Below are 21,853 nucleotides of genomic sequence, written 5' to 3' on the forward strand. Positions count from 1 at the left end.
CACACACACTCCGACACACACATGCACACTCTTGCAGGTGTTTGTTTGGCAGCATTTCAACACTGACTGCTCACTGAAGTGAAGTAGTTCAGTGAGGATCAGTGTGTGTGTGTGTGTGCGTGCGTGTGTGTGTGTGGGCCCTGTGAAGTGTAACTGAGCTCTGATCAGAATAAACAGAGTTTAACAGTATCAGCTTCATCAGGCCAACAACCACGCACACACACACACACACGTGCGCACACACACGCACACAGAGTTCTCATCCCGTTTCAGTAATGAAGTCAAAATGTTTCCTGTCTGAAAGTTGCAGCTAAAGTGAAGACATGGTGGCGCTTGTGGATCATGTGACTTCCTGTGTGCAGCCATGAGGAGCAGACACGTCTGAGGGTCGTCTTGTTTCAGCGCCACCTGCTGTTTGTCTCAAACGCTCAGTCTGATGATTGATGATGACTTTGCCCTGCACGCTCACCTCGTGTCTCCGTTTCAGGAGGTGCTGCTGAAGAGGGCGGCTGACCTGGTGGAGGCGCTCTATGGGATGCCTCACAACAACCAGGTAACTGCTCCTGCACACCTGATCACATCAGCTTTGTCCTTTTAGTTCCAACAGAGGGACATGTTGACGCTGAGACATTTGAGACCAGACTGAACAAATCAAAAACAGGTAGAGTCAAAGTGAGCGCAGAACAAACCCGACAGGCAACAAAGACAGCAGAAGCTTCAGAACACCTACAAACCTCAGGACCAAACCCACCACAGGACATCAGCCAATCAGAACATCAGCCGAGACAAAGACAAAAACTGTAAAGCTAAATGTGAGAGGGAGAGAGAAACATTCAAAATGAAATGACTTACATAAACTCCAAAATCGTGACACAGTAAATTTGTTTCCTCTTATTGATGAAGTCACCATCAGACCTTCGTCGCTCACGTTTGGCTCCAGTTGATTCATGTCAAACTTTCACCAACCACAAAGACTGAGTTCACTCAGTCAGGAGCTTCATATTTGCACAGAGAAGATGCTGCACTTTGTTTTCCACTGGAGAAATCCTGCCATAGCCTTCAGCGAACAGGACATCCCTCCTCCTCCTCCTCCTCCAGGTTTATGACTCAGAACCTCCAGAAACACTCAGGTCCTTTATATTCACTCCATCCTCCCCGACACGCTTCTCAAGGCACGAGTTAATCACCTAAAACACACACACACACACACACACACACACACATCTGGTGAAGTGAAAGGGTAACCTTGAACAGAGGTTGTAAACAAATGTAAATCCAACTGTAGTAATAATAATAACATTACACAGAATGTGTGTGTGTTTAAGGTCACATACTGTCTTCGCGTGTGTGTGAAACAAGCTGAATGTGTGGGTTTTAACATAAAACATGAACATTTAACTTGAACAGTGCAGAAACCAATTTTATCTGACAAATACAACCATCAAAAAATCAGATGAAAATACTGACATATAAATAATAATAATGACATAAACCTCCACCGGATACAACACGAAAATCCTGCTTACCATAAGTGAGACGCACGAAATATACAACAATAGTAAGGCTGACAACCATTACGTGTATTAATTTATCCATCACAGTCATTCACATATCAAAACACACTGCATGTTTATGAACTTCATCTATAAACTGATCTTTCAGCTACGATGACCATGAGGACAGACGTGTAAGAGACATGTTCACATGTTGACCATGTGTCCTTTTGCAGGGGTTTATTTTAGAACAATCAAACGTTGTTGTTGTATGAGACGTGATGTAAACCGCTTGTGTGCAGGAGATCATCCTGAAGCGAGCGGCCGACATCGCCGAGGCTCTCTACAGCGTCCCCAGGAACCACAACCAGATCCCATCGCTAGGAAACACCGCCTCCCATGGCATGATGGGAGTCAACTCCTTCAGTGGACAGCTGGCTGTCAACGTCTCTGACACGACGCAAGGTACAAGGGCGAATACTGCAGGAGCAGGAGTACTGCAGTACTCAGGAGGGTTACCCCACACACAGTCATTGTAATTTATTTAGTACAGTTGAGGTCAGAAAGATGACAGGAAGTGAGAGCAGACAGACAGAAAATGACATATATGACCAAGTACAACATCTTCAAAACCTGCTGCCACTGCCGAGAGAAAATGATAGAGAAATGATCCTTAGATCACAGTAGCAGACAACATCATAGGAGATCCAGTGGTCAAATCTTACCGACGCACGAAAACATGTTTAATATGGACAAAAGTCCTAGTGTCCTTCTGCTTCAGGTTCAGGAAGGTGGAGGTCTGAAGACCAGGAGAAATGCTAGACTGGGAGCCCTTGTCCACATGTTACTGGTCCCATTAAGGGCAGTGAGCAGCAGAAGAGTCCTTATACTGCATTGTCATCCTCTTCCAGTTGGCTACAGCCGTAACACCAGCAGTGTGTCGCCGCGGGGATATGCACCAAGCTCCACCCCTCAGCAAAGTAACTATGGCAACACTGTCAGCAACAGCATGAATGGCTACGGCAACACTGGCATGCCAAACCTCGGAGTGGCAACGTCTCCCAGTTTCCTTAACGGCTCCTCTGCCAACTCCCCATACGGCAGTAAGTATCAAGGTAAATACTACTGCTACTACTGACATTGCTACCCCTGTGTCGATGTCGTGTTTTGTGTGCTTCCTGTCACGTGATTCGATGTTCAGGCGTCTTGTTGTTTTCAGGCTCAGGACTGAATTTTATCTTTGAACTCGACATGAGTGAAAAGAACTGAAATGTAAACATCTTGAGCTTCATGTTGAAGTTGGACAAACTTGGTTGAACTGGTTCCTGTCTGCGTTCCAGTCGTTCCCTCCAGTCCAACGATGGCCGTTTCCAACTGTAACTCCTCCCATGGAGTTTTCTCCTTCTCGGCTGCCGTCAAACAGAAGAGCGCCTTCGCTCCGGTCGTCCGACCAACAGCTTCACCTCCTCCTCCACCAAACTGCTCCAACAACACCAATGGACTGCAAGGTGACACTTCACCCCCGCCTCCCTCCCTTCTTTCTGTCTTGATTTCCTTCTTGTTGATTGGTCTTCACGGCCTGTTGTTTGAATTTGATGTCTCCTAAAACATGTTTTCTCATGGTATCTCATGATGTCTTATGATGTCTCATGGTGTCTCATGGTATCTCATGATGTCTCATGGTGTCTCATGGTGTCTCATGGTATCTCATGATGTCTCATGGTGTCTCATGATGTCTTATGATGTCTCATGGTGTCTCATGGTATCTCGTGATGTCTCATGGTATCTCTTGACGTCTCATGGTATTTCATGATGTCTCATGGTATGTCTTGATGTCTCATGGTGTCTCATGGTATCTCATGATGTCTTATGATGTCTCATGATGTCTTATGATGTCTCATGGTATCTCAGCCCAATTAGTACAAACAGTGAATGAAGAGCAGCTCAGTGTTTGTGTTGATGAATGAGTAGTTTAAATGATTCACTGCACACACACACACACACACACACACACACACACACACACACACACACACACACAGGGTGGGTAACCTGAGCTGTTAGTATTGCATGGAGAGTGACAGGCCTATCCATGTTTTATTCACTACAACCCACAGATACATCGTCCAAACACACACACACACACACATGCACACACTCAGGCAGTCGTGTGATGTCAGTGTTTCTGACAGAGAGGTTTGTCGAGTGTTAAATATTCATGCTGCTCTCCGCCTTCGCTGAGACAGAAAGGCCACAGTGTGTGTGTGTGTGTGTGTGTGTGTGTGTGTGTGGATCCATTTGCAGGCCATACACCATCAGAGCAGATGAATAAATACAGTTTGAATGTTATTAATAGTTGCATCAAGCTGAACGCAAACTGAACGTGATGCCATCAGGGTTCAGTCCACATGTTTACCTTCACGCAGCAACAACAACAACAACAGTAAACAGTGTAACATGTTTTGTGTGATATTGTCTTAATGTTTTTATTTGGTTGTGAATGTTTAAAATAATTGTATTTTCTTATCCAAGTTTTGCATGACAAACACATCTCTGTGTCTCTGTCCCTGTGTCCATTTGGCTGACTAAAGTCAGCATCATTTCACAACCTCGCGGTTTAACTAAATTAAAAACTCCTCTCACTCACACACACACACACACACACATCTTTTTTTCATCAGTTGTGAGGACATTACAGACTTGCCTCATGTTATGAGGTCCTGCATCAAGTTGTCGGAGACCACACAGTGAGTTGACTGTTGATGCTGGGACCCCACAAATACAGAAAAACAAGGCCATACAGTGTGTGTATGTAATGAGCTGGTAAATCAAACTGCATGCTACTACATGGATTTTATCATTAGCAGGAAGCCAATGAGGAATGACATGTCATCATAGTGTGTGTGTGTGTGTGTGTGTTTACAACAGGACGAGATCTCATAACATCAACAAACTTCTCAGGTTTTATTTGATCTCATGAAATTCATTCTGTTTAGTTTTCTAAGTGGAACAACTGAAGGGGAAGCTGAGGGAGGTGAGAGATGAGGGAGCTGAGGGAGGTGAGAGGGGTGAGGTTCCTGTAGTTTCCTCCTTAGACTCCAAACTGAGCGAAAAGTGAACACAGACGTGAAGCACGTGGTGACATCAGTCATCTTCGTCTCTGATGTGAGGGATTTGTACATTCGTATTTGCACAAATACTTCGAAGTTATCTACAAAGGGGTGGCCTACGAAGAGACCAGCAGAGACCGGCAGAGACCAATGGAGACCAGCAGAGACCAGCAGACACTGGCAGAGACCAGCAGACACTGGCAGAGACCAGCAGAGACCAGCAGAGATCAACAGAGACCGGCAGGCATCGGCAGAGACCAGCAGAGATCAACAGAGACCGGCAGGCATCGGCAGAGACCAGCTGACAACAGCAGAGACCAGCAGAGACTGGCAGACACCAGCAGACACCAGCAGACACCAACAGAGACCAGCAGAGACCAGCAGACACCAGCAGACACCAACAGAGACCAGCAGAGACCAGCAGTCTCTCTGTTCCGTCTTTGCTTTATTTCTTCTCTGATCTCCTGTTCTTTCTCTTTCTGTTTGTCCCTGCAGCCATGTCCAGCCTCGTCGTTCCTCCGATGTAAAGAGTCTTCCTCCTCGTTCTTCGTCTCGCCCCTCCCTCTCAGCCACGAGCACCAATCACCTCAGAGGAGGAGGGGCCTCTGGCAGCAGCTGGCCAGTCAGGACAGAGAATCAATGACTGAACAAAGCCTCCGGTCAGTAAAGAAGAGAATTAGAAGGACTTTCTGTACAGCCGTTTTCTGCAGGTGCTTTCAGCTCTGTAATCATTCTGATGTTATGGTCTGTGTTTGGGGTTCGGGCCTATTGGTGTAAAAACTGTGATGTCACAGCTGTTACGTGACATCATCTCCTCTACTTGTGATGTAATTAAACAGGGAACAGTTCCAAATCTGAAGGTTCTGGACAGTGAAGTCCAGCCAGTTCACCAAATTCATGTTTTGCAGGATTTAAATTCTAGAGCCTCCAGCTGTGCTGCTTCTGGCCAATCAGATTCCAGTATGGTGACATTTTAACTTGATTTTAGTAGTTAAATGTGATGAAAAACATATTTCTGACTCATAGTACATAAAAGATCTGAAACCAGAATAATTTTGGGCCTTTAATTGTTTTACTAAACAAAGCACAGAAATATGATGACAAAAGAACTCCTCTTACTAGCCCCGCCCCTTCTTCATTTAGCCCCACCCTGCCTGTCTGTGTTTTTTTACTTATTTTTATCTATGTATTTATTTTGAATGCTCGCGCTGTAAAAACAAATTCTGCATCCTGATAGGCTACTGTGACTATCTGTCTTCTTGTTCAGAGTTGTCTTTTTTGTTCTAGTTCCTCCACCCCAAACCCGCTCCGAGCACTTAAACTCCGCTCTCGTATCTCAAAGCCCCGCCCCGCCCGTCCGAAGCCCCGCCCCCGTGTTTTCTGTGGGTTTTGTTGTAGCTGGCTGAATATTTATACGTCACTGTGGTTGATCACGCCGCCCCCTGCCTGTCACTGAGCTCACTGAGGGGGAGTCTTTTTGTACCATACAGATTATAAATAGTGTATTTATATCTCGGATTGTTTTTGTATAAATGGATGTTGAATCATGTTGTCTTCATGGGGTTTTAGACATGTGTGTGTATGTGGTGGTGCCACACTGAAAAACAAACCATTGTTTTGTATCAAAAAAGAAAAGTGAATGTTAATGTCTTCACACATTTATATCGCTGTCAATCAAAGCTGACATGTCCAATCAGCTGCAGTTGTTTTTGTTTTTAATGTAAATCTTGTTGGCTTGTACTGAAATGATTTCCTCACAGTAAATAAAGTCAGCAGGTCACTCTGACAGACTCTGATGCTTTTCTTAAGAACAGAAATACATTTTGTATTATAATAAATATATTTTATTATTATTATTGTTCAGAGACAGATCTTTAGTTGAAAACACTACACTGATGGAAACTTTTTAGTCTTACAATAGGTGCAGTGAAAGTCAGTGAAAGTTGACTCTTGAGCCAGGTGAGGTGGTGCCTCCACCTGAGTGTCAGGTGTAAGAATGACTGGAGAAAACAGCTGGGTGTCATCAGCGTACAAGGAGCCATGTAAGCACTGAGAACAAGGCCTCGTGGAAGTCCTGCTGAACCCTTTCCTGTCATGCAGGATGTAAACAGAGAATGCAGAGCCTCCAGCACTCCAGGTCCAGGTCCCAGAGTGTGAGGCAAGACAACTTTGTATTTCATGCACAAAAGCTACACATTTTAAGAAAAAATCAAACGCAGAGGAAATCACCATAAAAATATTGCAGAACATTAAAGTCTGAACCTGGATTTAATGGTGGTCTGTTATCATCTGGAAAAGTTTTAGGGAAAACTGAAGAAAGGCAATAACAGTAATGTACAGTATGTACAGTTTATTTGATGTTGTTGTTTTTTATCGTGTGGCCAAATGGAAGCAGGTATTATGCAGACAGCCTTGTCTTCGTGTCAGATTTTAACATCCTGTGACTTTATTACTTGTTTTCTGAAAAGAACACCAGCTGAACACTCAGCAAACCTGAAAATATGATTTGTTTTCTTTATCCTGAATGAGTTTCCATAGTGAACAATGTACATCACGTGTTTGAGTCTTATCATTTATTTTTCATATCTTGTCTTGTCCTTCACTCTGTTTAAAAGTGATGATTAAAATGTGTTTTTTTCTTCTGAAGACAGAAAACAGAGAAAAAAACGATTAATGAACTTTATTAAACAGTTCTGTTCCCTCAGTGGACACAAAAGCACAAACAGGACTTGATTAAGATAAATCACCGATAACCTCAAACCTCATTACTACACAGACTTTTATTTATTTCTCTTTCTCTTTTATTTCTCTTTTTTTTATTTTCCCTTCAACAGTCAGAACAAAGATGCCAAACTCACACAGATTCATCACTTCATTATACATATTATTTTAGACAAAACTTGTTCATTTATATTCAAGCAGACTTGTCCTCCTCCACCTCCTCACATCAGCTTCTCCCGCTGCCTCGGTCTGATGTCCAGCGACGACTTTTGTCAAAAACACCAAAGGGAAATCATTTTACTTCATTTTACTAAGTTTACAGTGTGATGTTTTGAACACAGCAACATTATAACACATATACACACACAATATGTGTGTATTATCAGGTTAAAGTATAAGTCACAGTGCTGACAGAAAAGTTTGATAGAGGGAAATCAAAAAGTTCCACGTAAAATACATTCGTGGAGGAGGAGTTTGGTGGCACAGCAGCAGATACTTCTGTATCTGTTGTCAAACAACAGCAGGGCGAACAGGCTGCCACTTCCTGTTCTGGGTCGTTCATGAACCGTACCAGTTTGAGATGTTTCCAGTCAGGATGCTTTCTGTCGCTACTCTGCGCAAGTTAACGAGATCTCTTTACCAACAACAGTCACTTTACTACAAAACCAGTAATTCATTCTGCTATGCTAAAACAGCTGAGACTCATCCCTCCCAAGACCATGAGTCAACATCATGTCCACCATGTGACTCCATATCCAGGAGCCTCACAAGATCCAGTATCACAATATAGTTTATCCAGATCTAATTAAACAAATTAACAAATGAGAAGGCAACCACTGACACCCCCCCAACACACACACACACTTTCTTTCTCTCTCTCTCTCTTTCCCCCTCTCTCTCTCTCACTCACACACACACATTTTCTTTCTTTCTCCCTCTCTTCCCCCCTCTCTCACACACACACACTTACTTTCCCTTTGCACATCCAGTTCCCTTGCACATCATCACTATGCACTTTAGTACTTTATAATAATGCACGGCCATCTGCAAATGTTTACCTCCACCGTTGTATATACAGATGTATGTATATGTATACTGTGTATACAGACTTTCTGCATTTCACTATTTATCGTTTTTTATTCTCTTTTCTTGTGTGTGTCTGCTGCACCAGATGCCAAAACAAATTCCTCGTAGGTGGAACCTACCTGGTTTTTCTGATTCTGATTCTAAACCTGTCCGACGGGGTCAGCTGACACCATAAGGAGACTTCAGACCAATCACTGGTTCTGCCTTTGATGATGTCAGTTCGCCTCATCCCTGTCTTCAGTCCTTCCTCTCTTTCTTTTCTTCTTTCGGTCTTTAATCTTCAGGTCAGTTTACATCAGACCAGGTCAGGTGCATTGTGGGAGATGTGTGTGAAGTTTTGATCTTCCGCTGCCGTGGTTACCACCACTCGTCCAGCTCGTCCGGCAATACACACTCACATCCTGCTGGGAGGACGAGAGCCATGTGACCTCTGAGAGAGAGACAGAGGAAAAATGTTGATGTGTGCCTTTAAAGAGGTGATACAGTTACTGTGTGTGTGTGTGTGTTCACTACAATAATCACAGTCTCTCTTCATCTTCTGTTGCAGGATTACATATGATTCTGTTTCTGTATCTAGGCAAGTCTTCACACACACACACACACACACACACACACACACACACACACACACACACACACACATACACACACACACACTAGGAGCTTGGGGTCTCCCTGAGGACCTGATTGAGAGCAGGGAGCTCTGGTTGCCGTGGTAGCAGCAGCTCCCCTCCTCCATCAACACTCGTTTTCCTTTTTTCATTTCTTTCTGTCTCTTCTTTGTCGTCCTCTGTCTGTCTGTCTGTCCGTCCGTCCGTCTTTCCGTCTGTTTCTCTGTCCATCTGTCCATCTGTCGGTTTTTCTGTCCTTCTGTCTGTCCGTCTACGGTCTTTTAAATCTAATCCAATCTCCGAGCAGGAGGACACGTTACAGTTTACCAGCCGACTGATGAACACAAGGAGAACCTGCAGCTCCAGAGACCCTGTGAGCCAGTTGGTAAACTGGTTCCTGACCCAGTTAGTCAACTGGATGTTGAACCGGTCACACATTTATTGTGAGACCAACGTGTTTCATGTTGTGCCCCTCATCAGTTTTGTTGTATAACATAAAGGTGTTACAGTGGACTATGAGAGAAATAGAATTCAAACATTTTAATCAGATTGTATTAAAATAATGTACATTTGTTTAGAACAAGGAGCAGACACGAAGCTAAGCTACATGCAGTATGAACAGGTTAACATGTTAACATACAGGATGTATGAAGACACTGTGGGTCCAGTATCTACAGTACAGACTCATGGACAGCCTTGGTGGTGGTGAGTGGAGAACCACTGTTGTGTTAGCCAGTTTGCACCACCCTGTGCACCAGTTTCCAGTCTGAGATGAAGCAGCTGCCATCACATCATCCCGATGCAGCAGCACTGAGACAGACGGGCCTTCGTCAGTCTCCTCCAGGAGTCGTTGGTCCAGGACACATCCTCAGAGATAAACAGCCGGTGACACGTTCAACATCTGTCCCACTGATACAGATGTGTGTGACAGAGAGCTCTCTGGTCCACATAATGTCTAGGAAACCAGGTGTGAACAGATCAGGTCGCCGTCTGTGGGATTCAGAGCTACTCCCCGGCTGTAGCGTGTCTGTTGGTCATCTGAAAAGGTGTTGTTCAGCATTTGGTTGGCATCTAAGCTGTTCAGTTTTCCCACTGATTACAGTTTCTTTTCTGTTGGTTAAAATTAGCAACCCAATTAAAATCACATTAAATGTGAAGTACAGATGCACATTGATGGATTAAATCATGAACCCCGACCTCCTTGACCAGCCCCCAGGTCGTGAGGCGGTCCGGGGCAAACCTTGGCACAGCATGAACTGAATGAGAATCTCTCTTCTCAGTTGAAAATGTATTTTCAAAATACAGTTTAAACTGACGTGGAGAGAGAAGAAGACACAGCAGCAGGGAGAAGCTTTCACCTCTGTGTCCCAGACAGTCAGCACTCCGTGGTTTTATCTTAACTTTCATTGTTTTACTGCAAGTTTTGGTTTTTATATCCAAGTTTGAATAAATCTTTTTCTGGTCCCTTCTGTTATTGTTGTTGTTGAAGACGTTATTTGAGATGAACTTGATGTCAGACCTGAATTCACATTTAGTCTCCCCTTAGCTGCAGCTCGTTCTCTCAGACTGATGCTCTACATTACTTCTGATCAATAGATGACCTATTGATCAGCCTGATATTGATCGGTATGCATTGACACACTCTGCCTCAGAGTGTCTGACCCATCTCACCTTGTGTAATCATCCAATCAGGTCGTTTACATCAGCTGCTAACACAGACAAAAGTGTGTATGTGTCCAGCAGGTGTTACATTCGGCTCGTTAACCCACCTGTTTCCTCATTAGTTATCTGATTGGATTGTTTAGTGTCACCTGATCCAGTTAACGAGCAGAGATAAACTTTAAAATGTTCTTTAGTTAGAAAAGTATCCACCCAACTATGTCTTAAAGACATAAAAACCTGGATGACTCCCAGTTTCCCACTTCCAAACTCGTTGGAACTTGTTCTGGGCCCTAAACACCTTAGAAACAAATTATCCAGTGATATAGCAACTCTAGAGGACCTCAAGCTCCACTGTAAGGAATCTAGGAGTTATTTTTGACCAGGACGTGTCCTTTAACTCACAAATAACGAATATTTCAAAGACTGCATTCTTTCACCTCCACAATATTGCAAAAATCAGGCACATTCTGAGTCAGAAAGATGCAGAAAAATGAGTCCATGCATTCATAACTCCCTTTTATCAGTTGCCCCAATAAGTCCCTAAAGACTCTCCAGCTAATCCAGAACGCTGCTGCGAGATTACTCACGAGAACCAGCATGAGAGATCATATTTCTCCTGTACTGGCTTCTCTACATTGGCTGCCTGCCTAAAATCCAGGATGGAGTTTAAAATTCTCCTCCTCACATATAAAGCCCTGAGCGGTCAGGCACCATCATATCTTAAAGAGATGACAGTTCCCTATTATCCCACCAGAGCTTTATGTTCCCGAGATGCAGGGCTACTTGTGGTTCCTAGAGTCTTCAAAAGTAGATCAGGAACCAGAGCCTTTAGTTATCAAGCTCCTCTACTATGGAACCAACCAGCTTATAGTTAGGACTGGTTTAGGCTGGTCTCTAGTTATGCTGCTATAGACTTAGACTGCCAGGGAGGATCTCCTGTCTGTCTGTCTGCTCCGAGGTTTCTGCCTTCTAAAAGTCAGTGTTTCCTCTCCACTGTTGCCAAGTGCTTTGCTCAAGGGGGATGCTGGGTTCTCTGTGTTACAGCTTAATGAAAGAGTTTGGTCTCGACCTGCTCTAACTGGAAAGTGTTATGAGATAACTTTTGTTGTGAATTGGATTACGATCCACTTTTCTTTCTTTTTTTTTTTTCCCAAATTAGAAGTTTGTAAAAGTACAAATCAAAGAGTGCCTCAACACCAGATCTAGAATCATTATCATAGCATCTACTGATTCTGGTCCCATTTTATAGAGTTTATTATCACAAAAGTTATTTTACTTTTACACAGAAAATCTTCTTCTAGACCCCCAAACAAATCTGAACCACCTCTGAGACCCTCAGCCTCCAAAACCACGAGGCTACGTCACCACCACCCGACGGTCAGACAGTGAGGTGTTTGACAGTTTATGTACAGGTTGGATGCAGTGATGTCATGAGCTGTGGTAAAATGCAGATAAACTCATCAAATGCTGACAAAATGTCCGTTACAACGTCTTTCTAACACTCAAAGATGGACCTTCAGTGTGCTAGTCAGCACTGTTCCGGCTCTTAAACTTTTTCCAGCATGAATCCAAAGTATTTATTCAGTTTTAGAGTCTTGAAGCGTTCAGACAGAGGAGTGGACTAAATGCTGACAACAGAGTTCATTTGGTGTAGTCAGAATTTAAAACAACAGACTGATAAGACACCTGAAATGTGCTGTGTTTGTGAGGCCACCTGAAGAGAAGAGGTTGACTGCACAGAAAGCTATCTGCAAAAAAGAGTATATTTTATTTACATACTGCTCTATGATGATGATGACGATGATGGTGCGCAGAACACACATCCCTGTGAAAAATGAATGAAATCAAACTGAAGTTTTGTTGCTAATAACCCACATTTTAACGAAGGTGGTTTATTTTGTTAGTTAGTCGTGACTTTATTTTCAGCATATGTCGGGTTCTGAAACAGATTTCTTGTTAAAAGATGTTGGAAGATATTGGAAGATGTCACCAACACCTGCTGTTCACCTGCTGGCCACCATCTGTTGGACCTGGTGTCCTCTAGGAGGCGTTCATGAACACGAGGCAGTTTGCACATGCAGAATGAAAACAGGCCTTTGGAAACCCGATTTGTATTAACATGCTTGTGCTGCTCCGCCGTGACACTTTTGTCTTTGTTCATTTATGCAATGCTTTATGTTGGTTTTGTGTCAAAGGGGGTGACGCTGCTGTGAGTCTGTGTTTCAAACCAGCAGTCGGACTCCAGTCTCAATACGCTTTCTACTCTGTTGTCTTTTGTTCGACTCCAACATTAAGATGAGCACGGCAGCAGCGATGTGGAGGAAACCATGAGGCTTCAGAGCCTGTGATGGTTTTCAACATGTCGCTGTGACACTTTCTCAACTCCAGTGGAATCCGGCAAGTTGAAACCAGTAGAATTAAATCTGAACTTGTCTGTGGCCTCAGCCTGCTTATCAATCAGCCAATTGGTCCACTGAGTCCGCATCGGACGTGTTGCCTTGACGAGCGGCGCTGGTAAACATGGGGGAGGCTCCCCGGAGGGCGGCCATGTTTGTTGATTAAACTAAAACAAGACAAACAGAGAGACAAAACAAACTAATTACCTGCAAACAAACCTGATCGGCTGAGAGCACTAACGAGGCTTAACGAGGTCAAGCACTGTTTACTGTCGCTGTGTGTGTGTGTGTGGTTTGTAAGCGTGACTCTGACGGGATGTAGCAACATCAAGAATATGTTACACACACACACACACACACGCACACCCACACACACACACACAGAGTTGAATAATTGATGGCTCAGTGTGGGGAAACTAAAACACTGTCTGCTTTTAATAAAACAAGGTGTGTGTGTGTGTGAGTGTGTGTGTGTGTGTGTGTGTGAGTGTGTGTGTGTGAGTGTGTGTGTGTGTGAGTGTGTGTGAGTGTGTGTGTGTGAGTGTGTGTGTGTGTGTGTGTGTGAGTGTGAGTGTGTGTGTGTGTGTGTGTGCGTGTGTGTGAGTGTGTGTGTGTGTGCGTGTGTGAGTGTGAGTGTGTGTGTGTGTGTGTGTGTGTGTGTGTGTGTGTGCGTGTGCGAGTGTGTGTGTGTGAGTGTGTGTGTGTGTGTGTGTGTGTGTGTGTGTGTGTGTGTGCGTGTGCGAGTGTGTGTGTGTGTGAATGTGTGTGTGTGTGAGTGAGTGTGTGTCTGTGTGTGTGCGTGTGCGAGTGTGTGTGTGTGTGAATGTGTGTGTGTGTGCGTGTGTGAGTGTGTGTGAGTGAGTGTGTGTCTGTGTGTGTCTTGAATAAAATATCACTTGTCATGTTGACAGATGAATTATGAATCTACACATTATGGAGCCAGTCTATCAATCACACACACACACTCACTTTGACCCACAAGCCTCTTTTTCTAAGATACAAACACTTCAAGTAGACGGGAAGGAAGGAAGGAAGGAAAGAAGGAAGGAAGGATAGCAACAGACAAGAAAGGTATGAAGGAAGTAAAAAGTTAATGAAACAAGAGAGGAAAGAAATAAGAAAAAGCTGACAAGCAAGGAACAAAAGTAAACAACAGAGGAATTAAACAAGTTTGTAAGAGTTCAAGGCAGAGGGAGAGAATGAAGAAAGGAACAGATCTGCTGCAGAACCACTGACTTCCTGTCCGACTCCACCTGCTGCGGAACCACTGACTTCCTGTCCGACTCCACCTGCTGCGGAATCACTGACTTCCTGTCCGACTCCACCTGCTGCGGAATCACTGACTTCCTGTCTGACTCCACCTGCTGCGGAATCACTGACTTCCTGTCCGACTGCAGGATCTACAGCGGGGGGATCCCCCAGGTCGTCCTCGTCCTCTGTTCTTCTCCTGAACACCATCAGTTCCACCTCCAGTCGTCAGTCATTCTGTCTTTCTGTTTATTTTACTGTGTTTTGACTTTTGAGCACAGATGGGAAGTCGGAACAAAACAAAGGAAAGAAAAGAAATGAGACATAACACAGGATAAAGACGGATGCAGAAAAGGGATGAAGTCTAGATGTTTTAAAGAGAAGGATGCAAGGGAGAAAAACACAACACGAGGGCAGATGAAGCGATTGAGGGAAGAGAAAAATGCGAGGAGAGAAATATGATCAGGAAAAGGTAACAGAAACAGAAAGAAAAGAAAGATGGACAAATAAAGGAAATCAGATAAAAAGAATAAAAAGAGACAAAAAAAGAACGAAAGAAGAATCGAAGTCATGTGGTGAGTGTGTGTGTGTCCAGTCTGTCAAACTGCAGTTATTAATAAAAATAACCGAATTTACTGTAGACATGTGTGTGTGTGTGTGTGTGTGTGTGTGTAATTGGGTTTCATGGAGTCTAAATATGATCCATGTCTGTTGTCACAGTGACAAGTGAGCGATTATCATTCTGCCTTTCTAATATCAGCCTGAACACACACACACACACACACACACACACACACACACTCAGGTTAATCTAATGGAGTCACTGAGAAACAATATATGAAAGAAGAGGAGATATTAAAGAAGAAAAAAGGAAACAAAGACAGAGCAGTAAAACATGACTTCCTGTTTGTGTGCTTCCTGTTTTAATCTAGAAGACGTTGATAATCAGGAAGATAACTAAAGTTGATGGTGAACAAACATGGACTGACCATCATGTCTGCTGAAGCATCATGAACAGACAGCTGAGTCCCCACCTGCTCCACCTGCTCAATGTAATGATGACAAAACTGAGCACAGTTAGCTTTGATGTTAGCATGAGGCTAAGAACAACTGCTGAGCTCCAACCACACGCAGACTGTGACTGTTGACTGGCTGATCAATACATAGACTTCCATTTGTCAGAATGGGTCGGCGTCGCTGACGCAGAGAAATACTAAACCCCGATGCAGAGGCAGAAAGGGGCAGGCAGGCAGGCGAGGTGGAGGTCCAAAAACTATGAACAAAGCTAAACTCAAAAAACACACTCCTGTGCGAACATGGCAAGGCGTGACCAGGTAAAACAAAAGTTCCTGGCATGGCATGGAAAAATGCAGACAAGACAACGAGACACAGGTGACACACATCAGCAGGGAGAACGCAATCAGGAAAACCAAAGCTAAGCTACATGAAAACAGGACACACAGGGGAAGAGACACTTTCAAAATAAAACAGGACATGACATAACCTTGAACATAAAACATGGAAACACATGACAAGAAAAACATGAAACATGACACATGGACTGAAATCAAAAGAAAGCATAACGAAAAACACCAGGCATGACACCATTCACTTCCTGGAGGTTTAACCGCCAGCTAATCATAACAATAAACATTACTTGTCTTACCCTAATCCTAACCTCAGCCTAACCTTAAAACAACGTTTCAACCTAATGATTAATGATTTACTTTGTGAGGACTTTTGTCCCCATAAGTAAGACGGGTTTTTACAATGTGACTGTGTAAACAGGTTTTTGTCCCCACAACTACAGGAATACACACACACATATACACACACTCTTCACAAACAAGACCTCAAATGAGACCAAGACACAGGAGTTATTGATCAGATATTGACGAGTGTTTGAGTGTTTCTATCTCTAACCCTGAAGGTGGAGGCAGAGAGGGAGGTGGACATTATCTAATGGATGTTCTCTGAATGGAAAGCAATTAAAACTCAACATCAACACCATTAACCCCCAAACACACACACACACACACACACACACACACACACAGGACTGTGTGTGTGTGTCTGATTGGCTGCTAATCCTGGTTAAATTAATGAGAAGAAAGTTAATTTGCGGTTTTGACCCTTTTCTGCTCAGAAAAAAGGATTACACACAACAACACACACACACACTCACACACACACACAGACTTGTGCAGCACATACACGTGTTGTTGATGCTGATAAATGGGGGATTCAAATGAGAGATGACAGGTTCGCTCAGTCTGTCTTTTCAAATCTCTAATGAGAGAACACACACACACACACACTCACACACAGTCAGCATGGAGTCGTCAGTGAGTTGAATGAGGTTGTTATAAAGGTCTTGTTATTAAATTAATCTCTCTCATTATTTTTGACCCTCTGAGCTTCTGTATCTGTGTGAGCTTCTGTGTGTGTGTGTGTGTGTGTGAGAGAGAGAGTGTGTGTGTGTGTTTGTGATGCTTCTCTGTAACACAGAAAAGAAACAATTCAGTGTTTTGCTCTTTACTGAATCTACAGCAGATCCAAGTCCAGCACGTCTAAGGCCAGCGAGTCCAGCAGGTCCCTGATCCACATACTGCAGGTCCAGCAGGAGTTTATCCACCTTTCCTTTGTACTTGGCCCGTATTAGGGGGTCGGCTTTGCTTGTTCAGGTCGCCCAGGACTCGGCTTTCATTAGAGGCCGGACTTTTAACTGACTACAGACTGCAAGCTGCTGAACAAGATCTCATCAGTTCAGTGTGGGAAATAACACACACACACACACACACACACACACACCACACATGTGCGATGCCAGGGGGGGCGCGTGTGACCCTGGGGAACATGCTTTTTTTGCCGTACTACAGTAGTTGGCAGTGGCGCTCTCATTGTCAGAGTGTGCGCAGGGAGTATTAGCTCTATGGTGTAGCGGTTTATTTGCACCGAGCAGGCGATATGAAGTGCAGTAAACGAACCCTTAAGAGACAACATGAAGACATTTTTAACAGGGATGAGAAGAAAGGCGGAGAGAGACGAAGATAATGAGACAAAAGTAACTCACCCGAAAGCTAAGACGAGGAAATATGACGAAGCATATGTAGCTTGGCTTCACTGTGACAGCAGTGGGAGACAACAGACCGGTGTGTTTACTGTCTAAACATGCTGGCAGCGGACAGCATGAAGCCAAATAAATTAAGGCCCCACTTGAAGACATTACATCCCAATCATGCTGATAAGCCGCTGGAGATTTTTCAGCCAAAACGTGCCGAATATTGCCAACAATCATCCTGCTTTGTGAATGCTACTTCAGTAAACCAGCGAGCACTGTTAGCATCATATTATTACAAATTATTACATATTATTATTACTATTATTTATAGTGGTGGCGGAGAGTGGGTGGTGGGGTGGGGGGGGGGGGCGCAAATTGTTTTCTTCTTGCTGGGGGGGGGGCGCAACAGAAAATAATTGAGAAGCACTGCTTTAACATGTGAACCTCAGTATTACACCACGGCACTAGTCTGTTTTGTTTTATGTGTTTCTTTTTTAGCTCCCTGTGACAAAGTCAACTGAAGCAGAATTAAAACATTTCAGGACTCAGTTCTCCTTCAGTCCTGATCCAGGACAGACCTTCAGACCTTCAGACCTTCAGCTCTTCTTTCTTCTCTTTTCTTCCTCCTCTCTTCTGTTCATCTCATCTCCTACAGACATGTTATCATCATCACGTGTTGAGCTGCCAAACTAAAAAGTTTGACTCCACAAGGTTTTCATGATGAGACGTGTGTGTGTGTGTGTGTGCGCTCAGGACTGTTCTGTGGCTGAACTGAACTCTGAGTAGTTTGTTTCTCTTGGGTTCAGTTGTATGAAAAGTGCTGATCTGTGAGTGTTTTCCAGTTTCCTGCAGGCAGAATCTCTGCAGCCCATCAAACTCGTTCTGTTTGTACAAATTACAAACTGCTGCTGAATCTTTTGCTCCATCACAGAGTTTATTTCTTTCTGGACACATTTAGCAGATAAAATGTTGATGTGAGGAGTTGAAGGCGACTGTCAGAGGAGTTTTAATCTAATAAAAGCCTCCTCCATCTATCTGATGATTGTTTCTGCAGCACAGTTATTATTTTTCTTCTTCTCTTCTAAAACTTTGCTGCGGTCCGTCGGCCGCTCAGCGCTGATAAATAGCAGGTGATGGATGTCGTCTCCTCGGCCCTGATAGCTCCTCTCCGACCGCTACATGAGAGGAAGAAAGACTATTATTTCTTATCATCTTCTTAACATTATAAGCAGTGGAGTGTTATCAGGGGAGCAGAGAGGAGGTGCTCTGATGGACTGTCACCTCCTCTCCTTCGATAGCATCATGCAGAGATGAGAGGGGGAGGACGAGTGAGGAGGAGGGGAGGATCGTGAATGACAGAGATATTACCGCCGTTGAAGATTTGAGCTGTGATTTCCTCCATGACAAATGACCCAGTGAGGAGGAGGAGGAGGAGGAGGAGGAGGTGTGGACAGCAGACCAGCTGACAGCTCAAATTACAGAAGAAAATATCTGCAGCCTGATGGACTGAAACACTTCAGTTTGCTCAGTCTGATCTACAAACATGAGACAGGAAACAAGGAGAAGAGTTTCAAAATAAAAACTCAACAAATGTCAAAAATGTCAAAAGTCAAAAACTTGAAATAAAATCATGATGAAGATGCCAGAAGCTGCAAGGTGTTGACTGTTTCCATCATGTGAGGGCTGAACTGCAGTGTAGTAACCCTACAAGTACAAATAGTTCATGTCTTCCCTGACACAGCAGCAGGACAGGAACCACATGCACGAAGAATAATGCAAAAACACAAAGTATGACAGAGTTCAGAATCCAAAATAACACCAACAGTTTTTATAAGGTTTACTCTCATGGTCGTGATCATGGTGATGATGGAGATGATGATGATGATGATGGTGATGATGGAGATGATGATGATGATGATGGTGATGATGGAGATGATGATGATGATGATGGAGATGATGATGATGGTGATGATGATGGAGATGATGATGATGATGATGATGGTGATGATGGAGATGATGATGATGATGATGATGATGGAGATGATGATGATGATGATGATGATGATGGTGATGATGATGGAGATGATGACGGTGATGATGATGATGATGATGATGGTGATGGAGATGATGATGATGATGATGATGATGATGATGATGGTGATGATGGAGATGATGATGATGATGATGGTGATGATGATGGAGATGATGATGATGATGATGATGGTGATGATGATGATGATGGAGATGATGATGACGGTGATGATGATGATGATGATGATGGTGATGGAGATGATGATGGTGATGATGATGATGATGATGATGATGATGATGACGGTGATGATGATGGTGATGATGATGGTGATGGAGGAAGCGGCGAGGTGGAACAAACACGAAGTGGCAGAACACAGACATGCAGCTTAAACACATCAGGAGACATTTCAGTTAGCATGTTCCGCTAAAAGGCTATTGTTGTTGTCACACTGCTCACACACACACACACACACACACACACACACACACACGCTCACACACACACACACTCACACACTGAGTGCTCCATTATCCAGTTGTTTGTCAGGCTGATTAATTATTAATGACTTTACTTTAGTGTCTTTCACCTAAATCGGATGATCGAGGTTTAACATGAATAAAACAGCAGCCTCTCTCTCTCTGACTGGCAGCTCTCAGTCTGAGGTCATGTGACAGGAAACACTGCTTTCAGTGATTTTCACAGTAAGGGGGGAACTCTCCTCAGTTAAACCTATAAACCTGGACAGAGCTGCAGCCATCAGTGACACTGAGCAGATTCATCAGAGAAAATAAATTGAACTTTAAATCAGAACAGAAGTGAAAGAGAACAAAGAAAACTAGAAAACATGAGAAAAGACTTAAGATAGAAGTTGTAAATTTAATTGAATCAGCAGTGTGTGTGTGTGTGTGTTTAAGTCTGTCATCCAGGTCATTATGTCTCATTCAGTGTCAGTATATCTCAATATAATAGTAAGTGTGTGTGAATGATGCATTAGCTCTGCCTCCTCATGAAGAACTAAAGTATGAGTGAATCTGTGGCCAATAGGAGAGCAGAATCCAATTCTTTATTGTGATAAATCTGTGTGTGTGTGTGTGTGTGTGTGGATGTGTTACACAAATGTGATGCTCTCTGACAGGATGCTGGCGTTCAAACAACCTCATTAATAATTAATGAGCTCAGCTCCTCGTTAATACTTGATAGCTGCAGGTTGTTAATATTAGATGATAACAGAAAGATCAGCCGTCCAATCAGGCGACATCACAAGAGAGGCACAGAGAAACAACGCACCAAAATTCACTTCCCCTTCACACATTTGCTTCTTGTTTCAAATAGGCCCCCTCTGAAGTCACAAATGTCTCTCATCCTGTCAGAGGACAGAGGACTGAGGACAGGGGACAGAGGACAGCTTCAACCTGCTAGCTGTGGCCCACCTTATGGGTTGCCTCTGATTGGCCCGTTCAGCAGACATGAGGAGTGTAATTGGTTTAGAATATGAGGGTAAGCCAATCAGAGTGTGGCGGGTCGCGTCTTCAGCAGCCTTGGAAAAAAATGTTCTTAACCCATGAGTCCAGATCACATGACCAGTGGAATTAGCTTTACCACTAGCAAGCTAATCGTTAGCTGAGAGTCTATTGATCATCAGCCTGAGCTCAGCCAAAATACAATCAGCACATAATCAATATGAAGGATCTGTGATCAGGACCAAAATCAGCTGATCAGATCACAACTGGATCCACTCTGATTAGTTCTTATCAGATATAAAACCCTTGATGGGTATGCAGCCAGTCTGGAAACAGAGGACGGGACTGGTTTCACTGGTTTCACTGGTGACGCGTCCTGATTAACGCGTTTAGAGCTGCAGAAACACACAGAAAACTTGTTCACAAAGTGAAATGACAACTGTGAGTCCGAGGAACGAATTCCACTTCCAAACTGAATCCCAATGACGCAGCTGATTGGATGGAAATGAATTTTCTCTCAGACATTAACAAGAAACAGTCGCAGGAAACACAAGGCCAAATCAGATACCCATCAGCCCCTCTGCCTGTTCCCACCTGCACCTGAGAGTCTCTGTACATACATATGATTTGTTTCCATTTACATGGACAACATCGGGTTATTACAGCCATAATTACTGCGCTGCGGCAGCCCGTCGCCTCCTTCATATCTGCCAATAAACCGCCAACCAAACGCCAGGCGCCGCACTGAAGCAGGGCATCATGGGAATGAAATTAAGTCTTGATTTGGAGTGTGTGGGGCGGCCGGAGCGCCGCTCGGGTTAAATGAAGAGATGACTGCAGCCGGTTTGGCGGGGCTGTTCATTTGTTAGCGGACGCCGCGGGTTCGATTCCCCCAGAGGCCAGCGCCTCAGCCGGGAGAACCTGCCCGCATCACATCAGCACCGCGGCGATGGAGCAGGAATATGAGGGAAGA

The 21,853-nt window shown here is 43.9% G+C and overlaps 1 protein-coding gene across 4 annotated transcripts in view; it reads left to right on the top strand.

Annotated features, from left to right (window-relative positions):
• Positions 1–6,332, top strand: part of LOC124053062 (transcription factor COE3-like) — a 34,005-nt gene extending 27,673 nt beyond the window's left edge. For 2 of the 4 annotated variants that reach the window (XM_046378023.1, XM_046378024.1), the window contains exons 12-16: positions 488–553; positions 1,796–1,958; positions 2,405–2,608; positions 2,834–3,001; positions 5,099–6,332. In XM_046378023.1, the coding sequence (XP_046233979.1) occupies positions 488–553; positions 1,796–1,958; positions 2,405–2,608; positions 2,834–3,001; positions 5,099–5,130 (633 nt within the window). In that variant the 3' untranslated portion in view covers positions 5,131–6,332. The remainder of the gene's footprint in view (positions 1–487; positions 554–1,795; positions 1,959–2,404; positions 2,609–2,833; positions 3,002–5,098) is intronic. The other 2 variants (XM_046378025.1, XM_046378026.1) reach the window with 1 other exon arrangement.
• Positions 6,333–21,853: the final 15,521 nt, after the last annotated feature.

This window comes from Scatophagus argus, chromosome 21 (assembly GCF_020382885.2).
Source record: "Scatophagus argus isolate fScaArg1 chromosome 21, fScaArg1.pri, whole genome shotgun sequence".
In the NCBI taxonomy this organism is placed as follows: domain Eukaryota; kingdom Metazoa; phylum Chordata; class Actinopteri; family Scatophagidae; genus Scatophagus; species Scatophagus argus.